The sequence below is a fragment of the Pseudonaja textilis genome, chromosome 12 (genome assembly GCF_049901715.1).
Source record: "Pseudonaja textilis isolate UNSWEBS1 chromosome 12, rPseTex1.2, whole genome shotgun sequence".
NCBI classification, from domain to species: domain Eukaryota; kingdom Metazoa; phylum Chordata; class Lepidosauria; order Squamata; family Elapidae; genus Pseudonaja; species Pseudonaja textilis.
Genome location: NC_142001.1, coordinates 6,651,417 through 6,679,025, shown reverse-complemented (window position 1 = coordinate 6,679,025; position 27,609 = coordinate 6,651,417). Strand labels below are relative to the sequence as shown.

Sequence of the window (27,609 nt, the reverse complement as noted above, 5' to 3'; positions counted from 1 at the left end):
CATCCTGAAATGGGGGAGGGGGTTTATTTTTATTAAGAGCTTATAAGATCTAAGACAGTGGTTCTAACTTGTGGTCTGCAGACCCTGTGGGCCCATGATGTCATCACAAGAGGCCCAGATACAGATACGGATTAACAGAGTTGGAAAGGACCCAGCAGTGGGATTCAGCCAGTTCGCACCACTTCAGGAGAACCAGTTGTTAACTTTCTGAGCAGTTTGGTGAACTGGTTGTTGGAAGAAATCATTATGGCAGAGAACCGATTGTTACATTATTTGAATCCCACCACTGCAAGGACCTTGTAGGTCATCTCGTCCAAGCCCTGGCAGTCCAGTCTCTTCTTGAAAGCTTCCAGGGATGAAGCTTTCATAACTTTCAAAGGCAACTTCTTTTCCATCGGTTGATTGTTTTCACTGTCAGGAAATTCCTCCTTATTTCCAGGTTGAATCTCTCCTCATTCAGTTTCTATCCGTTATTCCTTCTCTAGCCTTCAAGTACTTTGGAAAATAGCTTGACCCCTTCCTCCTCTCTGTGGCAGCCCCTCAAATATTGGAAGACTGCTATCCTGTCTCCCCTGGTCCTTCTCTTCACTAAACTAGCCATGCCCAGTTCCTGTAACCGTTCGTCATATGTTTGAGCCTTCCAGTCCCCTAATCATCCTGGTTGCTCTTCTCTGCACTCTTTCTAGAGCCTCAACATCTTTTTTTATAGTGTGGTGACCAAAACTGCTTGAAGACATGTTATGACTTAAATCCTGAGTTAAGTCTTGGAGGTCCATGGCTATGGTCCGTGGCCACAAAAGGTATTTAAAGGGAATCCATGGCAGGGGTGGAAGGTTGAGAACCACTGATCTAAGATGTTAATGGCAAGATGGCTTCATAATCTCTGACAGTGCTTGGGGAGGTTTAGTTTCAGAGGAAAACAGCACAAAGCAAGGAGGTGCCGATGAAAGAAGGAGAATCCATTAGGTATGACTCAGAGTAATATGGCATGGCTTCCATATTGTTTTTGAGATGCGGTGCAGAAACACCACACACCGTTTTGAATTCGCATTGCTCCCTGCAGCTGTTCCAAAAGCAAACAATCCAGGGAAGGTTCTTTTTTTTTTTTTCCCCTTCTTTTCCTAAGATACATGCTTCCTGCTGAAACTCTACAGATCGTGTGCCTTGTAAGAGGAAATAATGCCAGCCAAAGTTTGCCCTCTTTCCAATAAAAACATTTACATTTAGCATGGTAGAATAAATCCAGCTGGACAGTTTTACAAAGTCCTTAGTTAAATCTCTTACCAACAAGCATTTGGCTCTGGGCTACTAGAGGAATTGTTTGCCGTAATCAGGTTAAGAAACCTGATTAAATCTTGCCCCAAATGCTCTGTTGAGCAGCCTGTTTTTAGGAAAAGGAGACAGACGTGTTTTGAAGATGGAAAGTGACCATCATTGAAGGGATCTGAAGTGAGAAGAAATTTCTTCTCTTCTGGTGGGATTTCCTGACTTTTTGTTCTGTTTTCTCTTACATCTACATGTTCTCTCATAAAATGCAGGATAGCTAAACCTATATGCTTTCTATTTTTCAGTTTCTTTGACCTTATTCCCCCAAGGCACTCATAATTTTTCTCCCTTTGTCTAGAATGTATTTCCAACAACCCTAACAAAGGACTGAAACACAGCTGGCTAAATTCACACAGCGACTAAGCCTAAGCCATAACTATGTTCTGAAAAGCTAGGGGCTTTTCTAGAATTCTCCAAAGCAAAGACTTGATAAAAAGTTTTAAGTGAAATATAAAATTAAGTTGGCAACATAGTAGTTTAATAGATAAAGAAGAATCAGTTAATATGAAATTAAAGTAGCAGATAGAGCTAATTGCTAGACCAAGTCTAACTCTGTCCTGGGTACCTGATCTTCAGTTTACAGCCATATGTAGATTTGGTGCACAGTTGAACTTTATTAAGAAATGTATACGTTTGCCTAAGTTCATTTCACATATTAAAAAATATAACCCTTTTACTGGTTGTTGGTTTGATCTGTTTTATTGGTGATATCTAGGTTAGAACCCAATTGACACATCCAACTTTTGCATTTGAGATTGATGCCCTAATTTTGACATGGCATTTGAATAAAAATTAAAACACCATATCAACCTGAATTTCGTTGTGCTTGAATAACTCTGAAGTTCTCGTGTTTATCAGGCTTCTGTTTTCAACCAGATAGTGAGTTGGTGAAGAGATTATAACATTTAAAAAGGTGGACCTTTAACCAAACAAAGAACTCAGCCAGAGAAACAGGTTGGACAACTGTTGAGTTCAGAATGTTATTCATATGAACACCAAAGTTTTTCCTTACGAGTCATTGTTTTCTTAGGCTTTTATTGAAAACTACCTTTTAAATTTTGTTAAGGCTCGAGAATAGTTCTCCAGATAGATAACTTTCAGGAAAGATAAACCCTAAAATGAACAGCTTGAATGTTAAGATGATTAGATGAGATGGAGGAATTTTTGTTTTGAAATACTGTACCCCTTAGGAGAAAAGTTGCAGTAAAATGGAATGTTATGAATTGAATGGCATGAATGAGTTTAGACAAGTTACTCTTACTCTTGTTCTTTTGTCTTAAATTTACAAAGGCAGGATGCCTGCATGGGTCTCTTCCTAGTTAAAATCTAAGGTGATCTTGCCAGATTGGCCAAGAATCGGGAGGATCTTGATCAGAGATCAGTGTTTCTCAACATTGGCAACTTTTAAGATGAACTAAGGAGAAATTTCCTAATGTTGAGAACTATCAGTGGGACACCTTGCCTTCAAAAGTTGTGGGTGCTCCATCACTGGAGCTTTTCAAGAAAAGGTTGGAAAATGGACTGAGATGGTATAGTGTCTTCTGCTCAAGCAGGGGTTTGGACTAGAAGATCCCCAATGTCAGCTGGTGCTCCATTCAAAATCCAAGAAAGAAATACTTAGACTCTTTTAATTAGAGAAAAGATATCTCTTACTGGAAATGAAGTGGTAGCAACAAAAGAATTCTGAATCTGAGGAAATAGGCGCGTAAATCACATATAAAAAGTGATGGAAATGTCCCCACCCCCAATAGTTCAAATGATTCTTCCAATTAAAAGTTGTGAATATCATCATGTGGACATCCTCAGGTGGTGATGAGGTTTCTGTCCATTGACCTTGGCATACTTTGATAAAGGTTTGCAGCTGCGCAGAGAAGAGAAAGCTAAGCAAGAAATAGAAACCTAAGCAAGAATGCACTCCCCCCCTCCTCATTTTATACAATGCTAGTTGTAGCTCGCTTCCCAACTTGCCCCCCCTCCTCCCCCCATTACTTATGGCAGCTGAAAGATGCAAAGCAATAGTAGAAGATCTTGAAGGCTGACACCCAAGGTCTTTCCAACCACATTGTTCCATGTTCTATTGCACCCTATCTTGCCACCTACCCATGTGATAATCGAAATGAACCTTCCCTTGGCAGTTCAGTCCTAACTCTACAGATACAGATTAACTCCAAGGTTTCTAAGGTTAGTGGGGTTTCGCTCTTTGCACGCTCTCTGCACAGTTTACCTGGCCTGCATTATTTTCCTTTGGACTAGCAGAGCAATTTAAAAAAGATTGTGTTCTTCTCTGCCAGGGCAAACAAGCACAGGGCATCTCCTTACTCAGTCACCTCCTCTGTTTGCTGAGTTCAAATGACTTGGTTTTCAAACAGGAGGTTGCTGGCTTCATATCCTGCTCTCCTCTTGACAGACTCAGTTCTGCCTTGTTTAGCTTTGATCTAGGGTTGGTTAGTTGGCCTCATAAAAAGAAAAAGGCAAACTGGATCTCCAGGTAGGGCTCGCCGTAAATAGAGGTTGAGATGTTGAGTTTTGATAGAGTTTGTTATCAGCCTTTTGCCCATTGCCCTGCCCATTTGCCCTCTCGTGCACTGCATGTGCTAAAGTTCTCACATGTTGGTATGGCCCTGTCAAGTGTGAACTCTGGCTAGCTTTAAATAGCCAAACATAACCAGGATTTGTGGGAACTGGGGAGAATTTTGAAGTATGGGAATAACAATAGCAGACTTATATACCGCTTTACAGTGCTTTACAGCCTCTAAGCATTTTTTACAGAGTCAGCATAATTGCCCTCCAACAATCTGGGTCCTCATTTACCCACCTCGGAAAGATGGAAGGTTGAGTCAGCCTTGAGCCTGGTGGGATTCGAATTGCCAAATTGCAGGCAGCCGGTAGTCAGCAGAAGTAGTCTTGCACTCTAGCCACTGTGCTACCAAGGCTCATCATGATAGTTCTACTTAAAGTTTTGCTCACTCAGTGCAGAGCTACCAAATACAGAGTTATAGATTTTAACCCCCATGTTTTTTCTGTTTGTTGAACGTCTGCAACATGAATTCTGGGGATTTTTTTTAAATAAACAAAGTCATAATAGAACAGAAAATCGTGCAAAATTGACAAAACCATTTTAAGGAAAAAACACATTAGGACTATGCATCCATCTGTGTATATAAACCCAGACACTTCTACAAAAGTAAACATTTTAAACATCCGTGTTTATTCAATCTTTTTTGTCAAAGACTGCTTTCATATACTTGTTATGTTTTAGGAAACCCTAACCCTAACCCCCATTTAAGGAATCATTGTTCAAGTTTAAATTTCTTTTTTTGTCAGGTCAGCTTTTCAGGAAAAACAGGTGCGCCAAAGCAAGTATGTTTTACTGTTCTAGTGTTTTGTAGCTCAAGGCCTGTCTACTAACAACTTAGCCTGGCTCCAAATTCTTCTTTGCATCACTTTATGCATAGGTAGATGGATGGATACAAATATAATTTGCATTTGCTATTAGGCAATATGGACAATAAACCAACAGCGTGATTCATTCTAAAAGAGTACTTTGCTCAGTTCTTGGAAAACTTTTAGTGAGGCGCCGCTCCCAAAGCTGGTGATAGGTACCAAATATCCTGCCACACTGGCAGTCCCATTTTGGAAGATTGCAATTAATTGTGGTACAATTTCACTAGAACGTAATCCAGCCTTTAGGTCAAGGCCTGGTGGCTTGTTGAAATAACTTGAATGGGAATTTTTCCAGCAATGATGGTGATGATGTTATGACAATGAAGAGGTGGTGATACGATGATGGTGTGATGGTGATAATATGATGATGATACGATAATAACAACATGGTGATTAAGTTATGATGGTGATGATGATGATGATATCACAATGAGGAGGAGGAGAAGGAAGAAGAGGAGGAGGAAGAAGAAGAAGAGGAAGAGGAAGAAGAGAAGAAGAGGAGGAGGAAGAAGAAGAGGAGGAGGAGGAAGAGGAGGAGGAGGAGGAAGAAGAAGAAGAGGAGGAGGAGGAAAAAGAAGAGGAGGAAGAAGAAGAGGAGGAGGAAGAAGGAGAAGGAGAAGGAGAAGAAGAAGAAGAAGAAGAAGAAGAAGAAGAAGAAGAAGAAGAAGAAGAAGAAGAAGAAGAAGAAGAAGAGGAGGAGGAGGAGGAGGAGGAGGAGGAGGAGGAGGAGGAGGAGGAGGAGGAGGAGGAGGAGGAGGAGGAGGAGGAGGAGGAAGTAGTGTTATGTCAAAAGGATGATACAGTATATGAATGATGAGGGGAAAGTGACTTTCCAATATTCCTCTGCTACAGGAGCTGCCTGGGGAGCTTTGGGGCAATCCCTCCCTCTTGTCTCAAGGTCCAGCATGGTGTAGTGCTGAAGATGGTCGAGTAGGAACAGAGAGACCTAAGTCTGGCCATTCTCCCCATCCCCTCCTCTTCCTCAGGATTGACCTTGAAAGGCAAAAAGGGACCACAGTATGTTATCTGGAGCTTTTATTCAATTTCACTGTACACATGTTGTGCATTGACAATAAAGGTTCGATTTGATTTTGATTTGGAATGAAAAGGCAAAACAAAAAGCAAAAATAAACTGGAAACAGCATTCTAGCATTGTTTACTTGCATCCTGGTGACACACGCCTGTTGACATTTGCACACCCATCTCTCACCCATGAGTTCAGCTCCGTGCTGCTTTCTGGCATGATCAGACTCATTTCCTGGAAGAAGGAGAAGGAGGAAACTATCCCAATCACTGTCAATGCAAAAAACCTCTCAACCCTGCTGAATTTACCTTGGCGTGACTGGTTGATTGCCAGTCATAATTGCACCTTGTCCTATTATAGGGAGGGCAAAGGGATCTCCAAATGTAATGGTTTAAAAAAAAAAAAACAGATGAAGTATGATTGGTGTCAGATAGTGCTCCATTCAAAATCCAAGAAAGAAATACTCAGACTCCATTAATTAGTGAAAAGATATCCTTTACTGGAAGTCAAGGGGTAGCAACAAAAGAATTCCGAATCTGAGAAAATGGGCGCGTAAATCACATATACAAAGCGATGGCAACGTTCCCACCCCCAATAGTTCAATTGGCTCATCCAATTAAAAGTTGTGTATAGCATCATGTGGGCATCTCCAGGTGGTGATGAGGCCTCTGTCCGTTGACCTTGGCATAGTTTGATAAAGAGTTGCGGCTGCGCATAGCATAGCATAGGATAGAAGCCTAAGCAAGAATCTACACCCCCACCTCAGCGTATACAGTTCTGTTTTGTAACACCTCCAGCTCGCTTCCCATATCCATGTCCCCCCTCCTCCCCCCGTTACTTATGACAGCCGAAAGATGCAAAGCAATGGAAGAAAATCTTGAAGGCTGACAATTGGCTTCTCTTAACAGGTACAGATAATGAACTGGTCGCCCAAATTGCAGAACGTGGACAGGTGGTGTTGCCAACAGATGTAGCTGTTTTGTCTTCACTTCTCTCAGAAGAAGGAAGGTAATTCTTAAACACAGGTAGAAAGCACAAACTCAATAGTGTGCTTGTCGCTTAGTTGTGAACTTATTATTATTAATAGATGACATTTATATCCTGCTTTTTCTCCAAGCAAAGACTTTATTTTTAGGATGAGTATAGGCAAAATATAAAAGCTTTAGATGGAATTTGAGGGCAAAAACTAGATGAATCCAGGGCAGAGGTGGTATTAGCAGGTTCTGACCAGTTCTGGAGTGGAAATTTTGACTACTTCGGAGAACCAGCAAATCCTACCTCTGACTGGCCCCGCCCCCATCTATTCTCTGCCTGCCGAGTCCCAGGTGATTGGCTGGGTCTTCTTTGGTTGCCCTGCACAGGAGAACGGAGCTGGAAAGCAGGTTAGTGGGGTGAGGAGGGAATGGGGATTTTGCAGTATATCCTTCCCCTGCCACGCCCACCAAGCCACGCCCATCAAGCCACACCATGCCCACCAAGCCACACCCATAGAACCGGTAGTAAAAAAAAATTGAATCCAACTACTGATCCAGGGAAAAGTAATTGTAGATTGAGTGGGTCAGTGGGCTTAGGAAGGAAAAAGAAGAAGTGGGACAGCTTAATCGTACAGTAGAATCTCTGGTCACAAATGCTTCTGATCACGACCAAATCGGGTTCCGACCGAAAAAAATTCACATTTTTTTTTTAATCTGGTCACGAACACATACTTGGGTGGCGATCAAACGCAACCCCCAACCCAGAAGTTCCTAAAGTCGAAACATAAGACGATGAAGAAATCGCCAAAGTTATGGCACAAATTATGGCCGTGACTAGAGGTTCTATTGTACTTGTTGTGGCACCTGCCTTATGGAACAAACCTTTCCTGCTGAGACTTGGACAGCTCTAACTCTGCTGGTGTTCTAGGAGGACTTCTTTTTCCCCCAAGCTTTGGGACTGAGATGTGAGTCTATTTGCTTTCTGCTGTTGGAGACTTCTTGGTTTCAAGGTGTTAGAAAACACTGAGGGTTGTCTTGACTAGGTTTTTCATCCATTATTGCTTTTACAGTGTTTTTTTTTCCTGTTTCTGTAATTTTCTGTTATATGCACCCTTTAAAGGAGAATATTTATAGCTGGGGTTGAAATGAGAGGTCCTTAAGTGCTCTTTGAATTTGGTTGTTTTCTTGAGGACATTTCATTATTCAAACAGCATCCTTTCTTGATTTCCCAACCCCAAGAGTGATCCTGGTTAAGATGGGTGGCTATATTGATGTCCTTCATCTATTCGTCTAAGCTGCTCAAACGTGGAGGCTGTATTACACGGTGATCGATTTTAACCTTGGTCTGGTTAACGTTAGGTTCCCTGTATTGAGCAAATCCAGAAAATCCAGTCCTTCACCATCCCTGCTCCGTGTGCTGCAGGAATGCAGTTGTTTGTCTATTTATACTAAAGCAGAGTTATTTTAAAACCTTTGGCAGGAATTGCCAAGATATCTTTATCCGGTTAAGGTTTGGCAACCTATCAAGCCGTGTTTGTTTGTTTGTTTCCAAATGTGATTCAGCAAAAAAGGCTTTTGTTTCCTTTGCTGCTTCCAAAGTGGAAGGTGGGAGAGTCTCTTTTGGCATTGCTGGTCTTGGGCTATCAAGAAAGGAGGCATTTTGCATTTAACCACCAGTGGAAAAGGGTTCCTTTTGTGTTTTATTTTTAATTGTGCCTCTCTTCCGGACTTTTCCCAGTGAGATTGTCGAAGTCCGTTGCACAACTATGTTTGAAATCTAGAGACTGGGCAAGTAGCAAAACCTGCCCTGTTAAAGCCTCATTGCAAGAACAGGCAGTATTTGTTCTTTAAACTGGCAGGTAAACCACAGCTGTCAATTCTGGTAGTGGTTTTATTGACTGCAAAAGAAAGCTTGCAAAGCCAGAAGTTAAAAAGAAAGGTTAATCATGAATCTTTCCAGTTGAAATGCTGGAGCACTTTAATGCAGTTTTGCTAGATTATTTATCCAGGAACAGAACGGCTTTCTGCTTCAAAGCGGTTCATTTGCCAAGAAACTAGATGGAAAAAAAAAACTTGAGCATTTTGCAATTCAGTACATTAAAAATATAGATTTACTTTTGGATCAGAGTCTGGTTTAAATAGGGCTGGCGTCTGGATCACTTGGATTCTCCAATATCTCCAATATTAAATTAGATTTCCCATTTATTACAGGAAACTTTCTCAAGATGCTTGCATCTTGCAGCTGGATTTACAATTCCAACCCCGCTTTGCTTCAGTAGAACTGCTTTAATAAACCAGCATTAGTTAAGTCCTCAACCAGCTACACATCATGGTCTATACGCCACTAAAGCAAGACTGCAGAGCAGATTTAAGTTAAAGCAAACAGCCATCATTGTTTGATCCCTGCCTGAATATATGTATGGACAAGCAGATGTGGGAGAAAAATGTGGGGTTGCAAAGATGTAACGTGGCCTTTTCCAGTTTAGAAATTACAAGGTTCTTGCTTATCTGAAAGAGCAGTGGGAGAAAATCATGAGGTATAGCAAACTGTGTCCAGGAGCAACATTCTTTCTCTTGTCTCTCATATTTTGGGTCTTCTGATAAAGTACCATTCTGTCTCTGCAGGTTGTGCGAACCTGGCTTGAATTCGGAAGAAGGGCAACTCCTCAAGCCAAGGCCAAGAGTGAAACTGTCGGCCCGGCCCTTGTCTCTAGAAAAGGTAAGTAGAGAAACTTGATCTCAACCAACGGAGGTCTTTTTAGACATGTCCTCCACCTGAATCTCAAACCCATAAAGAGGCCACTGGATAACAGAGAACCCCACCTTACTCAGTGGAAGCCTGAATTAACAAAGGCACAGACATCTGGATACCGAATAACAGAGCTAGAAGGGACCTTGTTGGGGGGTCTTTTAATCCAACCAGAGGTAGCATTCAGCAGGTTCTCATGCGTTCTGGAGAACCAGTAGCGGAAATTTTGAGTAGTTCGGAGAACCGGCCAATCCCACCTCTGACTGGCCCCACCCCCATCTCTTCTCTACCTCCCATTGAGTCCCAGCTGATTGGCTGGGTTTTCTTAGGTTGCCCTACACAGGAGAACGGAGCTGGAAAGCAGGCTAGTGGGGTGAGGAGGGAATGGGATTTTGCAGTAACCTTCTGCTGCCACGTCCACCAAGCCATGCCAACAGAACCAGTAGTAAAAAATTTTTGAGTCCCACCACTGATGTGTTCCTTTCATGCATTCAATTCCCTAGTAGAGGGGACATCTAAAAAGAGCTCTCCATTCTCCATTTTGTCATCCCTACCATTAAAGTTTAGTAGTTTAGTCCTTGGTGACCCCATAAAATTTTAAGAAACCAACAGTTTTTTTCCGTTTTGATCACAAAATCTAATCTTTCTTTCTTTTTTTCATTTCCTTCAGAAATCCAGTGTAGAAGATGTATCTCCAGCAGACAGTGGGGTTGTGGTCAGTCCATTTGTGGCTACAAGGGAAAACTCTGAAGTTGGTAAGAAAACTAAGTATGGCCTACAAATCCCGTTTTAAAAACAAGTATTATTTCCCAAGTAAACAAGGACGCTGTTTTTGTTGGTTGCAAGTGTGCGTTTAGGGTTTCCTGGTTACTCTAAACATATCCTAAAACTATCCATCAATTTATTTCTTCCATTTTTCAGCCGAAAATAAAGTTTCACTACTAATGTTTAGCAATTTGCCACCCAATTTCAGCAGTATTGATCTCAGATGAAGGAGGCTGACACCCAAATTGGATCTAAGAGACAATATGCAGTCAATGGTTTTGTTGCCCGCTGCTGCTAGTCAAGAATGAACAGGATAAACTTCGTGTTTCTGATCAGCTGAATATTTTAAGAACAATGATGAAACTTAACCTACATTGTTTCCTTCTGTCTTATTTCCACCCTACTCCAGATTAAACATTTTTCAGCAAATTTCTAACTGAACAAGAATTTAGCCGATAAGTGAAACCATAACCTAGATCAGAGATTAGCCCGCTAATAAATCTTGTATTTTCAAGTTTCCCTTCTCTTTTGTCAGAACAGAATGCGCTTTTTTTTTTTTGGCTTTGTTAAACCATGGTTTCCTTTACCACTTCAACCAAGAAACTCTGATTTGCTATCTAACTGTAGACTACAGTTATCCAGTCAGATCTTTGAGATCTCTCCATTCCGTTGTGACAATAGAATATAATAGAATCCTTACGATTTATATTGACTGTTTCCTAGTATGATTTGATTGCTTATTATACCCTGTGACTATCATTAAGTGTTGTACCTTATGATTCTTGACTCTTGGCGAACGTATCTTTTCTTTTATGTATACTGAGAGCATTTCCTTGTGTGTCCAATCACACTTGGCCAATAAAGAATTCTACCTATCTTCATTGTGACAACCTGGATGTGGTAGCAGATAAAAGTTGGATTACAAGCAATATTGGGCAGATTATTCCATCGTTTACATTAATAGCTGCACCATATTTATGTGGAGGTGCTCTTGGAAACTTAAAAATAGCCCAACATACAATGTCCCTTGCCAGAATGAATATCCTGAGACCTATCTGAGAATACCACATGTGGTCCCAGACTTACTACTGTTATCCTTTGGTGATATAAGCAATAATTCATTTTAGATGGATGGGTACCATGTTTGCTGAACACTTATCACTGGGAGTTTCCCCATAATGATGGTGTCCAGATATGTTGGTCTTCACCTTCTAAAATTCCTACGGTTCTGGGAAGTGATGGATAGTGATGCGCGCAGGGCCTGTATTTGGACTAATGGGTCTGTGAACTCAGTTCTGGAAAGTCATTTGTTTTCTTTTGTCTTTTTCCTGTAGGGTATGAACTCTCGCCAGGTAGCTCCACCCAGCTTCTTGATGAGTTCTCTTACTCAGTGGGAGATTATGTTCCTAAAGTTGTGGAAGATATCCCTGACGGTGTTAAAGAACTTGGAGAATTTCAGTCAGCTTTGCAAAGAGAAGTCAACCCACCTAGCAGGATACCAGTTAACAGAAAATCAAGCAAATCATTATCCTCTCCCAACTTCACCAACAATGATGGAGCTAAGAAATCTGGGCTGGGTTCAGAGAAGACACAAGTCTTCAAGGGTTTCAAATTTCCATCTGTAGGAGAGGAAAATGATCCCCCACAGAAACCAGATGCCAATCGCATTATCATTTCATCAGTCAATACCAAGGATGAGGAAATTGGTGTTGACCATGCACACTTCAAAAACTTGAAAAACTTTTGGGAGAAAGGAGGTGAGTCTCTTTTGACTGATGATACAGTGGAAAAATCAGTGGACAAAGCCAACCCCATAGAGGTCAATGGGAAACCATCCAGACTGAACCAGTCTCTCTTGGCCCAGTCCAATCAAGGCCAGACCAGTTATGACAAGCTTAGTTCCAACATGAACCCTAAAATCAGAATCGTCCACAACAGATCATTGACCTTATCTTCCAGTGAAGATGAGTCTGTTTATACCAGCCCACCAAGGAAAGGATCAGGCTCCTACATCCCCAGATTGTCCTATGGCAGACGCAAAGTCTCAATGGGAAGTCGGAACCATCTAAGTGAGGGTAATGGGAAGCAGTCTTCAGTGGAAGAAGAAAGGAAAGTCCAGCGTTCCACCAAGAGATCGAAATTACCTGTTTGGGTACCTTCGGTCAAAATAGAGATGCCCATCAAAGAACAGGCAGGGGTCATTTATGAGCCAGAGATTCCTGCTGATGAGTTTGTCATGATTGAAGAAAGCAAACGCAAGATGGACCCCTTGGCAGGAAGGGTTCAGATCTTGATCGAATCTGTACTGTCAGAAGAGATGGATCCAGGGGTTGATGTTGTAGGAAAATGTCCTGATTTGGACAATCTGGAAACAAATGAGATCCTACATGAAGCTGAATTCTGTAGTTTTACGGAGGACCTTCCAGAAAATGAAGTGGATGATGAAAATCAAGATACTCGAGAAGTGGATAATTATGTGCTTTCAGGTACTGACGTTTCCTACTTAAATAAATAATTGCATTGGCTAGTAGATTTATATACACATATAAAGATATACTGTAGAAGTATACAAACCCACACACACACACACACACACACACACACACACACACAGAGTGATTCATACGTCATGCAATTATTTATCTACTCAATAATATGTTTGTCCTTGTTTAAACCATTTGATATGTAGAACTTTATGCATTCCCTCATTATTTGGAGTTGATCCCTTACAATTCCCTCAAAATAGTACCAAATTGCAATGTTTTTTATATGGCAGAAAGGAAAATTGTTAACTATATGACTGGAAAAAAAGGGTAGCAACTATATTGAATATCAAAGAAATATAAAGCAAATCAAATTTTTTGTTCACCCTAGTTTATCCTTTCCCTTTCCATTTGAGAATGTCAGCCTGGTACACCAATTAACATTCAAGCATAACCCTGCATACACATAAGAATTCAGGATGGTTTACAAGACACACAAAAATGAACTATTAAAAATACTCAGTGTTCCTTTCTGCTGCTGCTGTTGCTTCCTTTTCTCCTTCTCCTCCTCTTCCTCCTTCTCCTTAATCTTCTCCTCCTCTTCCTTATCTCTCTCTTCCTCCTTCTCCTTCATCTCCTCCTTCTCTTCTGTATCTCTTCTCCTCCTTCATCTCCTCCTCCTGTTAATTTTAATAAGCAGTGTGGATTAATATTGTTTTTAATGTAGAATTATATTTAATATTTGTAGGTATTAGCAAAATATCTAGGTATTAATAACCACTACACATCTCTAGCCATCCAGAAAATGCTAATATCATTTTGTTGCAACAGACAAAAGCTCACATCGTTTTGTCAGAAAGTTTGATGGTTGAATTCAACTCAAGAAAATGCGAGCTGCTTACCCAATTGTCTCTCCAAAGCAGCATAACTTTTTCATAGCAGCAACAGTGGATAAAATCATTAACTTTGATTGCATTCCAGCAGAACAGAGAAATTCTTCTCATTTTTTCCCTGCCGGTCTTAATTGAATATGAGGAAGGAAAACTTGCTTTTAAAAAATGTTTTCAAGGAACAATAACATGTCAGAGGGGTGAGGAGAGGATGTCTGGGAATGTCCTAGATAGTATTATAGGATGGCCAAGAATTGTATCAACATCTTAACAATCCTCTCACCATATTCCCAATGCATCAGTAGTGGACCTTTTTCCATAACTATCAACACCAAGAAAGAGTCCCATTAGTGAGAAATGAGTGGTGAATTTTTAGAAAACAACCTCCCTAGGTTTCTGCCCAGAAATTCAGAGTATTTCAAAAACCACTTTGTGCTCAGTTACAGTTGGCAGTAAAAAAAATTATCTGAACACAGAACTCTCTGGAGTAGCTTTCAAGTCTCGTTAATGGTTGGAATTACATTAGTAGCCATCATAAAGTAATTAGGGTTTGTGTATATAATTTTCATGGATTGCTGTTGTTCTCCAAGGGGATATCCACCAGCAATATCAACCAGACTTTGGCTCTGGAAACACATCAATACACAACCACTCTTCTGTTTTGCTTTGGGTTGTTGTTATGCGATTGCATTAGAGAAAGGACATGTAGACTGATCTGGGCTGAGATAACCAAGAAACTTAATTTCTTCCAGCTCCCTGTAGTTTAAAATTCATGTAGGCCATTTTCCACTTCTACCACAACTGAACCCCAAATTTCCTTTGCTAATCTGTTACGTGAGTTTTGCTCCCATATTATCACCTTTCTTGCCACCGTTGTTAAGTAAAACACTACAGTCGTTAAGTGAGTAGCACAATTTTAAGTGAATCTGGCTTCCCCACGGACTCTGCTTGTCAGAAGTTGCAAAAGATGATCACATGACCCTGGGATCCTGCAACCTTCATAAATACATGCATCCAAATTCTGACCATGTGACCCCTGGGATGCTACAATGGTCGTAAGTGAGAAAGTAGTCATAAGTCACTTTTTACAGTGCTGTTGTAACTACAACAGTCATTAAAGGAATGGTTGTAAATTGAGGGCTGCCTGTACTTTTACGTGTGTGAATAATGCTGTCCTAATGTTATTTACAATAGCATTCCAAGCCCAAATTGGAGACAGGAAGCTAAACCATGTAAAGACCGGTTGCTGGAATTGGATATGTCTGGTCTAGTGAAAAGAAGGACCAGGGGAGACATGATAGCAGTGTTCCAATATCTGAGGGGCTGCCCCAAAGAAGAGGGAGTCAAGCTATTCTCCTAAACACCAGAAGGCAGGACAAGAAGCAACGGATGGAAACTAATCAAGGGGATTAAGCAACCTGAAATTAAGGAGAGATTTCCTGAGAGGGAGAACAATTAACCAGTGGAACTGCTTGCTCCAGAAGCTGTGAAAGTTCCAACACTGGAAGTTTTTAAGAAGAGATTGGATAACCTTTTGTCTAAAATGGTCTAGGGTTTCCTTCCTAAGCAGGGGGTTGGACTAGAAGACCTCCAAGGTCTATTCTATTCTATTTCTATTCCATTCCGTCCCCTTATTATTCTATTCATTTCAGAGGTTGAAGTATCAATCTTTTTTCTTCTGAAAGTTCAATCTAAAGCCTGCACTCCTTGTTTTGGTACGGCTAGTTCCTCTTTGAGGTCTTCACCTCCATCAATCAAAAAACAACAACAACCAATCCTCAAAATCCCTTCCCCATTTACAAATGACAGTTGGATGTTGGGTCAGTGGTCAAAGCCTGAGGCGGGGACGGAAACTCCAAAGTATAAATCTAGTTGGGTACACATATTATGGGTCCATCAACCAAAATCTCTAATCCTAACCCTCAAATCCACGATGAGAAGAGAAGGAGGATGGGGTTAGAAATATCAAGGTGACATCCGTGTTCATGTAGTCAAAGTCACTCCCCTTTTTAATGCTTGGAACACGTGTAACAAAGGAGTGAAGCTTTCGTTGCATGTAGAAGTAGTCCTCAAGCTCCAACAAGTTGCTTAGCCATCAACGTTCTCATGGTTCCGCCTGGGTGGGCACGTACGACCCAAATTCCTAATTCTGATGGTCAAACACCGCCCCCCTCCCCATACCCCAGTCAGGGTCTCAGCAATTTAGACTGAAGGGCAAGCTGCGTGACAGTCATAACGCAAGGACTCCCTGGATGTGGTTGTCACCTTGGTTTTTGGACCCTTCCGTGAATAGCTTTAAACACAATTAGTTCAGTTTTGGAAGTTGTGATGTCTGCCATTGTTTGACACCAGCCAATGGATTTCCATGTGTTCCAGAAGGAGGCATCCCTCCTGCCCCCGTTTTCAAGAAAATAAGACGCACCAACGGCTGCAAACTTGCAAAAAGCATGGTCAACCTTTACACAACCACTGAAAGTAAGTAGTAGTGCCCCAATCTAGAAGCGGGGGAGTTTGGACTTAACCACTAGAGGAAGACAAATCTAAAGAGAAAGATGCAATCAATAGCTACTTATTCCTTCCTTGTTTTTTTTCCCCTTATGCTTTGAAGATGCTGCCCTAAAGTCTCTCATGGTTGTGGGTGGGGGGAAGGAAACGCACAAAATTAAACAGCTGCTGCCTGCTCAAAGCCATTTGTTGCGGTGCCTTGGATAGAATTTTTACAAACCTGAAAAGTGCCTGCCTGGGGAGGGGTGGAAGACTACAACTCCCAGCATTCTCAGCCAATATCTTTCTCTCCCCCACCCATCCAGTGATTTTGGCCTTTGGGGAATTATTATATTTTTGTCATTTCTGGAGAGGTGCTTCGTGCAAGCAGTATCTTATTAACCTTGCAACTTAGCAAGGGAGAACCTTAAAAGCACATCTATTTTTGTTCCTAGCGTACACCAAGCCTCAGGTGCTGAGTCATCAGTATCTTGAGCCTGAAAGAGCTAAAGAACTCAGTAGATCCTCTCCTTTCCTCCTCTCTGAGGTAGGTTGATATTTTATTACTTTTTTTAAATTAAACTTTATTGAATTTTATTACATTAAAAACATAAAAGAGATATAATTCAATAACAGCTGTTTGTGGTGCTTATCGTGTAACAATCAATTGTGCGACATTTACAAATATTAATTTGTGCATAAATATATTCTTATTCTATCTATATTCTATATTTAATAATTACTTATCCTTAATCTGTCTTCAAAAAAAAATACATATAAAGAGTACAAAATACTTATTTTTACACATACTGACTGCTGCCAGGATTACCTTTACCCAGTGTTGGAAACATCCATATACACCTGTAGAGGAACACCTGGTTATACAAAAAGTTATGAACTGTGCTGAAGTGGATAAATTAATGCTGAGTTTAAAGGATAAGGAATCTTCAATATTTGATAAGGTAGGGGAACAATGGTATAGCTGGATAGATCGGAGACAGATTGAGGATATTTTATTACTTTTATTGTTGTCCTGGTAGATGTCTTTTACCATCATCCTCATAACCAATAACATATCTTTCCTCCTGGATCTCCAATTTAATCCACAGAGGGACAGTTTGTGAGGTAGGCAAATTGAGGGGATTAGATCGAAGTCGTGGCTGAAGGTGGATTTGAACCCCCAGTCTCCTTTTTCCCAGTCAGTTTCAACAGTTGCCTCATGTTGATTTTCTGGATTGAAGTGAGATCTCTGGGTGCTTCTTAAAAGCAAGATGTGGGGCCCACCCATCAGAAGCCAGGGTCCAGATCAGTGGAGGGATTCTGCCAGTTTCCCTATCGGTTCGGTGATCATGCCCTTCGTGCAGGCATGTACACCTTTCCACACACCAGCTGAGGCTCTGCCATGCCAATCCGCTGAGAGGAGAAAGAAGAGAAAATTGCAGAGGTGGGAAGGCCAACCCTGCGCTTTTCTCTTTTTTTTTCCTCTCAGGTGATCGTCGGAGTTTTTTTTTTACTACCAGTTCAGAGGAACATTTTTTTGCTACCAGATCAGTTGAACCAGGCCGAACCCGTAGCATTTCACCACTGGCTCAGATAATCCAGACCGTGGGATCATGTGATATTGAAATCCGTGTGAGGAGAAACAAGGGCTGATTCATTGATCAGAAAGTTCTGCCAAAGGACCAGTTTGGTTTTTTGAAGTGCTGATGCAGCCCAAAAGTAATGTCACTTTGTAGCTCTGTTGAAGGTCCATCTTCATATGGCTGTAAATTTTATCTGGTGCCAGACTTAAAGCCTCTTTTGATGTGCTTTGCAGACAGAATCAGACACAGCCTCAGAAATCAGCTTCCAGTTCAACAGGCAGAAGAAGACATCAAGCGTGGGCAGTCATTCCTCTGACATGGCGTCTGTTTCTTCGGTAGGTTTTTGAAATGTTGCTTCTGCATTAGAATTATTCTAATTCTTTTCCACCCTCCTCTCACCACCATGGTTATTTGAAAGCTTCTTGAGATCCTCTCTGATACATTGGTGAAATGTCATAGTCTTAAATGTTACCACCATGGTTATTTGAAAGCTTCTTGAGATCCTCTCTGAGACATTGGTGAAATGTCATAGTCTTAAATGTCAAAACTCACCTAACAAATTTCTCACTTCACAACATAAATTTTGGGCTCAGTTGTGATTGTAAGTTGAGGACGCACAGTAGTTGCATTACGAATTACTGATTTTACTGGTTACTGATTTTTCAGATTAGAATTGTATGTAATTCTTTCTTCTTTGTGCCTGAAGTTTTAACCAAAAGAGATGGGATATCTTCCGGTTATTATTGCGCTAGACCAGATGATCTGCAAGACTGCTTCCAACCCTTACTTTCCATGATTCTACTTGTGGATCTCTAGAGCAGAATCTGTGCCATAGTTCATGAGCTCTTGGTTTAATTGACCTGGTTGGGTTGATCCAAGCCAAGTGCAGTTTACATTAAATTCTGTCTAAGTAAGAGAAAGCAAGTTCATTAAAATGTATGCACTGTGTGTATCTTTTTCTGGCAAATTATTGTGAATGTAACTGATGCTGATTCAATCCGAAGAATCTTTCTGCACAATTAGTTTCCCTCTTCACTTCAAAAATGGCAGCAACTCATAGTTTTCAGAGGTTAGGGTTGAATTTGAATTTGAGAAAGTTTAGATTTTTTTTTATCAAATTCTGAACAAGATGTATTCAAGATTTCAGTCTTTGATAGAACATTTCTCTTCTGATTGAAGCAAGATAGTATGCTTAAATGATGAAGGCTTGCTAAACATCTGGTGAACTTTCTGGGTTGTACTCAAAGATATCGTTATGGTCTTCTCCTCTGTCTAGGTGAGTGGCAGTGTCCTGAGTGTGTACAGTGGCGATTTTGGGAGTGTCGATGCTCAGGGGTTGGTCCAGTTTGCCTTGGATTATGAGGAGAAGAACCAAGAATTCCAAATTTTTGTTTCCCAGTGCAAAGACTTGGCAATTGTGGATGAAAAGAAAGGAAGGACAGATCCGTAAGTAAAGTTGTTTTTTTAAAGTCTTAGCAATGATCTACTGTCCTGATTTTTTTTGTTAAGCATTGTTTGTTTGTCTGGAATCTGATTTGAAATATCCCGATGCCAGAGAATCCTCCAAGAATTTTACTTCTATCTCAGTTCTGCTGGACAGAACAGGACAACTCATTGTAGCCAACTTGCTCTGACCCACTTGGCCCAGTCATCTCATCCCTGCCAACTCATCCTGGCCAACTCACCACTTGCACCTTGAACCGAAAGCAGAACCAGGCCCTCTGCAAATCACTTGTCCCTCTCTTGAGCTGTCCCACACTGAAATGCCCTGCAGTGATGTGTGGTGTTGGTGCGTTGACCGCAGCTAGTTATCCTAGACCCGTGATGCTGAACTTATGGCATGCGTGCCACAGGTGGCACGCAGAGCCATTTGTGCCGGCACGCAAGCTGCAGGCAAACTTACTTCACCGCACATGCGCGCACCTCCCTGCTGATTTTGGGCTGGTTTGAGGACTTTTTCGGCCTCCCAGGCTTCAGGAAATCCTCTGCAGCCTGAAAAATAGGGCCATTTCAAAGCTGAAAAAGGCCTCAAACAGGCTGAAAATCAGCAGGGAGGTGCAGTGCAGGTAAGGGGGAAGGGGATTGCGCACGCATGAGCAGGGGGTGTTGGGGAGGGCACGCGCATTGCCTTCTGGGTGCTGGCATGCAAGCACGCATGCGCAAGCGCACACACAATTTTTGGCACAGGAGCCCCCAAAAGGTTAGCCACCGCTGTCCTAGACTGTATTGGGTGAAATTAATGGATTTGGCAAGAAAACTCATGCAAGGATGATCTGGCAAGGAATCATCTTCCAGAGGACACAACAGCTTCAACAACTTAAAGACGGGCACTTGGTTTTTTCACCAACATATCTGGCCCTCTTAAACTTTGAATGACTTTAGCAGAAACGTTCAGATTAGAAAAATAAGCGATCATAGCTTTTGTCCAGAGTTGTCCCCAAGCCCATCGAATCGTCGGAATGCAGAAGCCAGATCATCTCTGGTTGATATCCAAGAACTGATCAGTTGAATTTTTCACTTAGTGGACATCTCTTTCCAGGTACGTGAAAACATACCTGCTTCCAGATAAGGCAAGGATGGGCAAGAGAAAGACATCAGTGAAGAAAAGAACAATCAGCCCCGTTTACAACGAGGTGTTGCGGGTAAGGAAAACCAGTGTTGGCTTAGGGAGATTAAAAATAACAGGAATCTTGGAGGTCTTCTAGTCCAATTCCCCTCCCCCCACCCACACTCAAGGAGGAGACCCTATCCCACTTTGGACAGATGTCTGTTTAATCTCCTCTTTAAAAACCTCCAGTTGTTGGGGCATACACAACTTCTGAAGACAAGCTGTTCCATTATTTAATTGTTCTCACTATAAGGAAGTTTCTCCTCAACTCCAAGTTGCTTCTCTCCTTGATTAGTTTCCGTCCATTGTTTCTTGTCCTGCCCTCTGGTGCTTTGGAGTTGACCCCCCTCTTCTTTGTGGCACCCCCTCAAATGCTGGAATACTGCTATGATGTCACTCCGGTCCTTTTCGTTAAGCTAGCCATACCCAATTCGTGGGTCTTACGGCTTAATTTCTAAGGTGTTTCCCAAAATGAAGCCACGGGTGGCTTTTAAGTGTACCCATTTTCCTCTCGCCTTCTCCCCAGTATAAAATACAGAAAATGGTTTTGCTGATTCAAAAGTTGAACCTGTCTGTGTGGCACAACGATCCCTTGGGAAGGAACAGTTTCTTAGGCGAAATGGAAATCGACTTGGCGAGCTGGGACTGGAGAAACAATAAGTTAAATTGGTACATGCTCAAACCACGGGTAAGCGCAGCTCAGCTGATATTCTGCTTTAGAAGTTGAGATCTTTGGTGATTGAGCCATCTGTGGTCATTCCTGATTTTTTTTTTGGCTATTTGTTGCCTTTTCTTTTCCAGAGCCTCTCCGCCATCAACGGCGTTGACCATCGAGGGGTGATGAACCTTTCCATCAAATACGTGCCACCAGGAAGTCTAGGTAAAAGAACCCAAACCCCTCACCTCAATTGTTTTCAGAAATCCAGTGGAGATTATCGGAACAGAAATAGACAATATAGAGCTCGTGGTACTGCTAAGCAAACTGAGGCCCTTCTTCTAGCGTTATTTTATTCAGAGAAGCAAATAAATAAATGGAAAGCTGATAGGCTATGTGGGAAACTCCGTTTTTATTTCCAGAAATGCTTCTGTGACCTATCAAAACCGCAGAGACATTCTTTACGAATTTTTAAAAATGTATGTACAATTTGGAGGTATCCACAACTGCCTTGGTGGACCGAAAGTAGCCGGAAATTGTCCTTACCACTTTGTCTTCTAATAAATGGATGCTCTATAGACATTTGGTGAGGATCTAAGCCCCTCACTGTATTGCAGTCGCATTGGGAGAGTGTGTACGACAAGCTCTTATAATTTCAGTAGGTGAACCCAAGATAAGAAGGGTAAAAGAGCTGGAGCTTCTGGATTCTATCTGAGAACAAGGAGTTGGAGTAGATACTGTCAGTTATGTTCAGTGTCAACATTTATAGAGAACATAGGGAGGCCCATTATACCCAAACAACAGCCATCATCTATTCTATTAACAACCCCATAATCCCTTGCGGGGTGGAGTCTAGGCAACGGAATGGAGCTAGCAGAGTGTTTGCTGGCCGGATACCCTTCCTGTCACCAGTGTGGAGTTTTGTTCAGTAGACACATTCCCATTGTGCCCAGAGAGAGAAATATCTGCTGCTACCTAGGATCGAACTCACAACCTCCTGATTATGAAGTGAGAGCTCCACTACTAGGCCACCGCACCCCTCCGCCCAAACAATAGCCGTGTGGACTGGAAATTCAAGGGCCTGAAATGCCTCAAAGTCTGGAGGGAGGTGGACTGGGGGGGAAATGAGTTAGATTCAATTACCTGCATTGCAATAGCCTTTAAATTATGGATGTCCTTGTATTCCTTATTTGCTTTCCATGTTCATGATGCATCATGGCAGGCCGCAAAAATCCCCCATCTGGAGAGGTTCACATCTGGGTGAAGGATACCAAAGATCTGCCACAGTTACGCCCTTCTGGAGTAGATTCCTTTGTGAAATGGTAGGTGTGCCCTTTGTGGGGTTCTGATCTTTCCTCCGACTCGGGGGCCTCCAACCTTGGCAATTTTAAGCCTGGCAGACTTCAACTCCCAGAATTCCCCAGCCAGCAAAGAAATACCAGAAGTGCTGGAATGGGCCAGAACTTCCTCAGAGGTTTTCCTCAAGCCTCTGGGAGGGCAAAAATGGCCTTCCCCAGACTCCAGAGGCCCTCTGGTGGCTGAAAGCAGGCACTTCCGGAATTTCCGGAAGAGCCTGTTTTTCAGCCTCCCAAGGCTGCAAAGGCTTTCCTCGAGCCTCTGGGAGGGCAAAAACGGCCTCAAACAGGACGAAAATCAGCTGGGAGGCGCATGCATGCGCAGTGCAGATAAGACGGCAGGGTGGGGGTGTTGCACGTGCATGCACAGGGGACAGGGCACATTGCATTGTGGGTGCCGGCACGTGCATGGGCTTTCGGCAAACCACAACAAAAAGGTTCACCATCACTGACATATAGGGTTAATAATTATGTTGCTGGAGTCTTGTTGCAAAAGGAGCCTTACAGCACTTTGGAAACAGCAAAAAAAATTGTTAAATATCAGGAAGCCCCTGAAGAGAAAACTGTGGGTGTTCCACCAAAGCTAAAATGCCAGCTTCTTCTTCTTTTTTTTTAAAGCTACGTGCTCCCAGACACCAGCAAGAAAAGTTACCAAAAAACCCGAATTATCAAGAGAGACTCCAACCCCGTCTTCAACCACACCATTGTATACGACGGATTTCACACGGAGGATCTGAAGGATGCCTGTGTGGAACTGACGATCTGGGATCATGAAAAATTGACCAATCACTTTCTCGGAGGGATCCGACTAGGACTCGGCACAGGTAAGTCCATGGTGTGTCTGTCGCTTTTGTTTCGTTTCATTCCCCCGTGATAGTTGCCTTAACAGGGTTAGGATCAAGATCCCGTGAAGCATTAGCACCACTTTATAAAATCTTAGTAAGACCACTGTTAACCCATGAAATATTTCTCTGGTCTTTTTAGAGTTGCCAACAGAAAGGGAAGGGGGAGTGGTTGCAGCCGCTTGCAAAACCAAAATTGCATTCCATAAATGTTTTCAAAGATAGTAACTAGGTGACTGAAGTTTCTGCCGTGCAAAATTCTAACTGGAGAGCCTGATTGATACTCTTGGATATGGATGTGTCCCATTGGAGAATATGAATTACGATACACCCAGGGGGTGGAGGGAAAACCAGGGTCAAGGGTAACAATGAATGATGCGTCTCAGAGTCGGCCACAGCCAGGCAGTGTCGGACAGTTTAACTCCCAATAAACCCTTTTTCAGTTTTGGAAGTTTGGCTCAAGACTCATGTTTTAAATGGGGGATATAACTGCTGGAATACTGACAACCACACTTAGAATACTGCATCAGTTTTGGTCACCATATTATGAAAAAAAAGAAGCTGTAGATACTGTGGAGAAGAATGCAGAAAAGAGCAACCGAGATGATTAGGGGGCTGGAGGCTAAAACCTATGAAGAATGGTTGCAGGAATTGGGTTTGCCTAGTGTAGTGAAAAGAAGGACTATGGGAGTGACATGATAGAGGGGCTGCCACTAGAAGGCAAGACAAGAAACAATGGATGAAAACTAATCCAGGAGAGAAGGAGATCATCTTTCCAGAAATATAATTTTGCCATTGAAAAATATAATTTTGCAATGGTAACAGGCCAAAGTTCTGCAGTGAGAAGCTATATAGGGATAGATGATCAGCGGTGATAGAAGGCACTAAGAGCACAGACATTTAGCAAAAGAACACAGGATTCCTTTCAGATGGAAGGCTGAGGTTAGTTCTACCTGATTACTGTTGGGTTTTGTAGTCCACTTGTTCTCCAGAACCTAAAAGCAGTTGCACAGGGATCTCATTTTAGCTTCACAACAGAATAAGTGGTCCAGAGTCATTCAGTGAGATCCTGTAGCTGAGGATGGGCCAGAACCTGGGTTTTCCCTTTCCTTGTCCAATGCATTAACCACTGCATCACACTTATGCATGAGCCACGGTGGCGCAGTGGTTAAAGTGCAGTACTGCAGTCTACTTCTGCTGACTGTCGACTTCCTGAAATTTGATAGCTCAAATCTCACCATGTTCAAGGTTGACTCAGCCTTCCATCCATAAAATGAGGACCAAATTATTGGGGGCAAGTGGCTGACTCTGTAAACTGCTTAGAGAGGACTGTAAAGCACTGTAAAGCGGTATATAAGTCCAAGTGCTAATGCTACCGCTACACTCTGGAGTATCATGCTGGAGGACACAGTTCCCAAAACTCAGCTGAGGTAAAAGCTGGAGGCACCACTAGTGGTGGAAGACCCAACTCAAACCAAACCAAACCAACCCATTTCAACTAAATTTGTTTGTATGAGTTCAATATCAGTTTAATTTTCACCTTATGTCAAATTACAAATTACACTTTGGTGGCAAATTTTGAAATGACGTAGGGTTAGGGCAGGGCTGGAGATGGGCAGGCAAGACTCTTTTAAGGGTGGAGGGGAAGGGGCATTCATTTGGTACGTCAGCTGAGCAGTGACTTTGACCCATGTGGAGTGCTGGGTTTTTCCCCAATGCAAATAGAAGACTAAGGCAGCTTAATTTGGTTTAGCAAAAGAGAAAGAGTAAAGGATTCAAACCAGCTACCATCTGCCCCTTTTGCAACTACTATGGCAATTTGTTTATTTCACAAAATCCCTCCATGACTCAGAACACAAACGGGGTCTTACCTAGTTTGGACCCTCAAAGAGGAACATTTGGGAGTTGAACTTGCATGCTGGACCATCCTTTCTAAAGTGTTTTATTGCTTCTTGCTTTGGGACAGGCTTCAGCTATGGAATTGCTGTCGACTGGATGGATTCCACGCAAGAGGAAGTAGCGTTCTGGCAGGAAATGATGTCAACGCCCAATGAATGGATCGAAGGCTCACTCCTCTTGCGCTCCTTGGCTGGGAAAAGCAAGTTGAAGTGACACTTGGGGTTCAGCTACGTGGCAAGGAGAACACGCAGAGGCCAGCTTTGGTTTGTTGTCAGGTACATAAGAATTCAAAAGCTACTTCAAGGGGGCCAAAAATTAAGGAGGCCACTGAGCCAAAGAAAGATTTCAAGAGGAAAGGTGCTGGCGTCACACCTCGTTTTAACTCATAAGACATGGGAGAGCTACACCATACCTCAGTGGCGCAGATGTTCTTTGACTTCAGAGCCAAAAGGCAAGGCTTGAAGAGGTGGAGATGAAAGAATGGGGGAGTTAAATTATAATGCAATCGCTTTTTGCTTTTCTGCATATGAGAAACTGAACTAAACGTTGCGGGTAGCAGAAGCCTCCACCAACAAACGCACCGTGCACCTCTTAAAAACTCTCTACTGGGATGAAATGAAATTGTTGGAGATGAATGACTTTATCCTAACCTAAGGAAGGCGATCTTGTCTAGGTGATGATCTTAAGCATCTGAATGGAATCATGGACATTAACAAGCCCTTCAAGGTCTTCTAGGTCAACCTTGTTCATTGGAGGAACCAAGATTGAAGTGTTCTTGGCAGATGGCTGTCCAGCCTCACCTTGGACAGCTCCAACGATGGTGAGGTCTCTTGATAATTCTTTCCGCTGCTCTTTACTATTATGAAACTTGTTCTGAAATTCAGTCAGGGTCTCCCTCCTATGATTTCACGTCTAACTCTTTGGAACCCAAGAGAACAAGCCAGTCATCTGTCAGAGCTTCTGGCAATTGGTGGACATTTGGTTTTTGGTAAGTGAGTGAAGGGATAACAAGATGTATGTGATAGAGGAACTCAGAGAGGAAAACAGAACTTGTAGGCTCTTCAGTTTTATTTAGAAGGATTTTAACTTTCCACTTGCAATTTAAATCAGAACGTTCCTTTTCAGGATGATTTCAAAGGTAAAGGTAGCATTTTATCAGGCTGTGTTTTTTTTAAAATGCATTGGCTGTGATAAATCTGCTCGTTGTGAACTGGAAACTCTTTTTAATGAATGCCTGGTCAGCCTCTGCTGGCCATTACTTTTAAGCACACTTAAAAAAATAGTTCAAGCTGTTTACTATTCCTCTCTCTCCTACAACCCAGCCTTGTGAACTGTGGTTATCTAAAAAAAAACACTGTTCTTGGGATATTACTTTATGTATCTTGATGAAATGGACTAAAGTCCATACAATGTCATGCCATAATAAATGTGCTAGTCTTTAAGATGCCAAAAGTGTCTTGGTGTATGTCAATAAAGATTCAATCATCCAGACCAAAAGGGTTCAATGGTTGATTCAGGGCAACTGGACCAATCTTTCTTAATCTTTATTAAAGGTTTGTTAAAGATCGGTCCAGTTGCCATGATTCAACCTTTTGACACAAGGGTCTTGGTGATTTTTGCTGCAACTGAGTAGGTGGGCCATCTTTCTGAGAATTTACATCCTTATATCCCTAAAAGTTGGATTGTGGATTTTCCTCCTGAATAACCATAAAGCCCATCGGTGAATTCTTAGTCGATGTTTTGCTTCATTTAAATTGAGTTAACTGAAATTAAGCTCTGTGGAATGCAATAGATCAACGGGTGATGCTATAATTTAACATTAATATGCAATCTGACTAGCATCAATATTTAATAGGGATGTATTACATTGTTACAAGTTAAAAAGAATATTAACCTTAAATAATGCAATATATGCCTTCCAGGGACATTGGTTTTTTTGTCCCCATTTCTGCATCAACATTGCCAATAGGAAATACATCTTGAGAGCCCACGTAGTATAGTCCAACATGGTGCATTTTATTGGGCAACCTTAAAATTTTGGGATTTGCAAAGCCTTATTAAGACCACACTCGGAATACTGCATCCAGTTCTGGTCACCACAATATAAAGAAGTTGTTGAGACTCTGGGAAGAGTGCAGAGAAGAGCAACAAAGATGATTACGTGGCTGGAGGCTAAAATATATGAAGAACAGATGCAGGATTGGATATTTCTAGTCTAGTGAGAAGGATGAAGTGACGTGAAAGCAGTCTTCCAATATTTTAAGGGTTGTCACAAAAAAGGGGCCCAACCTTTTCTTCAAAGAACCTGAAAGGGGGATAAAAAGCAACAGATTGAAACTAGCCAAGGAGAGAAAAAACCTAGAATGAAGGAGAAATCTAAACTAATGGTGAGAGCAATGAACCAGCTTGCCTCTGTAAGTTGTGAGTGCTCCATCACGGGAGGTTTTTAGAAAGAGACTGGACAGGCATTTGTCTGAAATGGTAAAGGGTCTCCTGCTTGGGCAGGGGGTTGGACTAGAAGACCTCCA

The 27,609-nt window shown here is 42.0% G+C and overlaps 1 protein-coding gene across 6 annotated transcripts in view; it reads left to right on the top strand.

The window, feature by feature from the left end:
* LOC113437870 (synaptotagmin-like protein 2) overlaps positions 1-26,533 on the top strand; it is a 51,346-nt gene extending 24,813 nt beyond the window's left edge. For 5 of the 6 annotated variants that reach the window (XM_087940920.1, XM_087940922.1, XM_087940923.1 and 2 more), the window contains 14 exons: positions 6,703-6,802; positions 9,394-9,487; positions 10,188-10,272; positions 11,617-12,768; positions 16,032-16,130; positions 16,595-16,686; positions 17,956-18,057; positions 18,999-19,168; positions 20,262-20,364; positions 20,857-21,018; positions 21,132-21,210; positions 22,208-22,307; positions 22,959-23,164; positions 25,149-26,533. In XM_087940920.1, coding sequence (XP_087797046.1) covers positions 6,703-6,802; positions 9,394-9,487; positions 10,188-10,272; positions 11,617-12,768; positions 16,032-16,130; positions 16,595-16,686; positions 17,956-18,057; positions 18,999-19,168; positions 20,262-20,364; positions 20,857-21,018; positions 21,132-21,210; positions 22,208-22,307; positions 22,959-23,164; positions 25,149-25,294 — 2,690 coding nt within the window. In that variant the 3' untranslated portion in view covers positions 25,295-26,533. The remainder of the gene's footprint in view (positions 1-6,702; positions 6,803-9,393; positions 9,488-10,187; positions 10,273-11,616; positions 12,769-16,031; positions 16,131-16,594; positions 16,687-17,955; positions 18,058-18,998; positions 19,169-20,261; positions 20,365-20,856; positions 21,019-21,131; positions 21,211-22,207; positions 22,308-22,958; positions 23,165-25,148) is intronic. The other variant, XM_087940925.1, reaches the window with a different exon arrangement.
* The last annotated feature ends 1,076 nt before the right edge of the window (positions 26,534-27,609 follow it).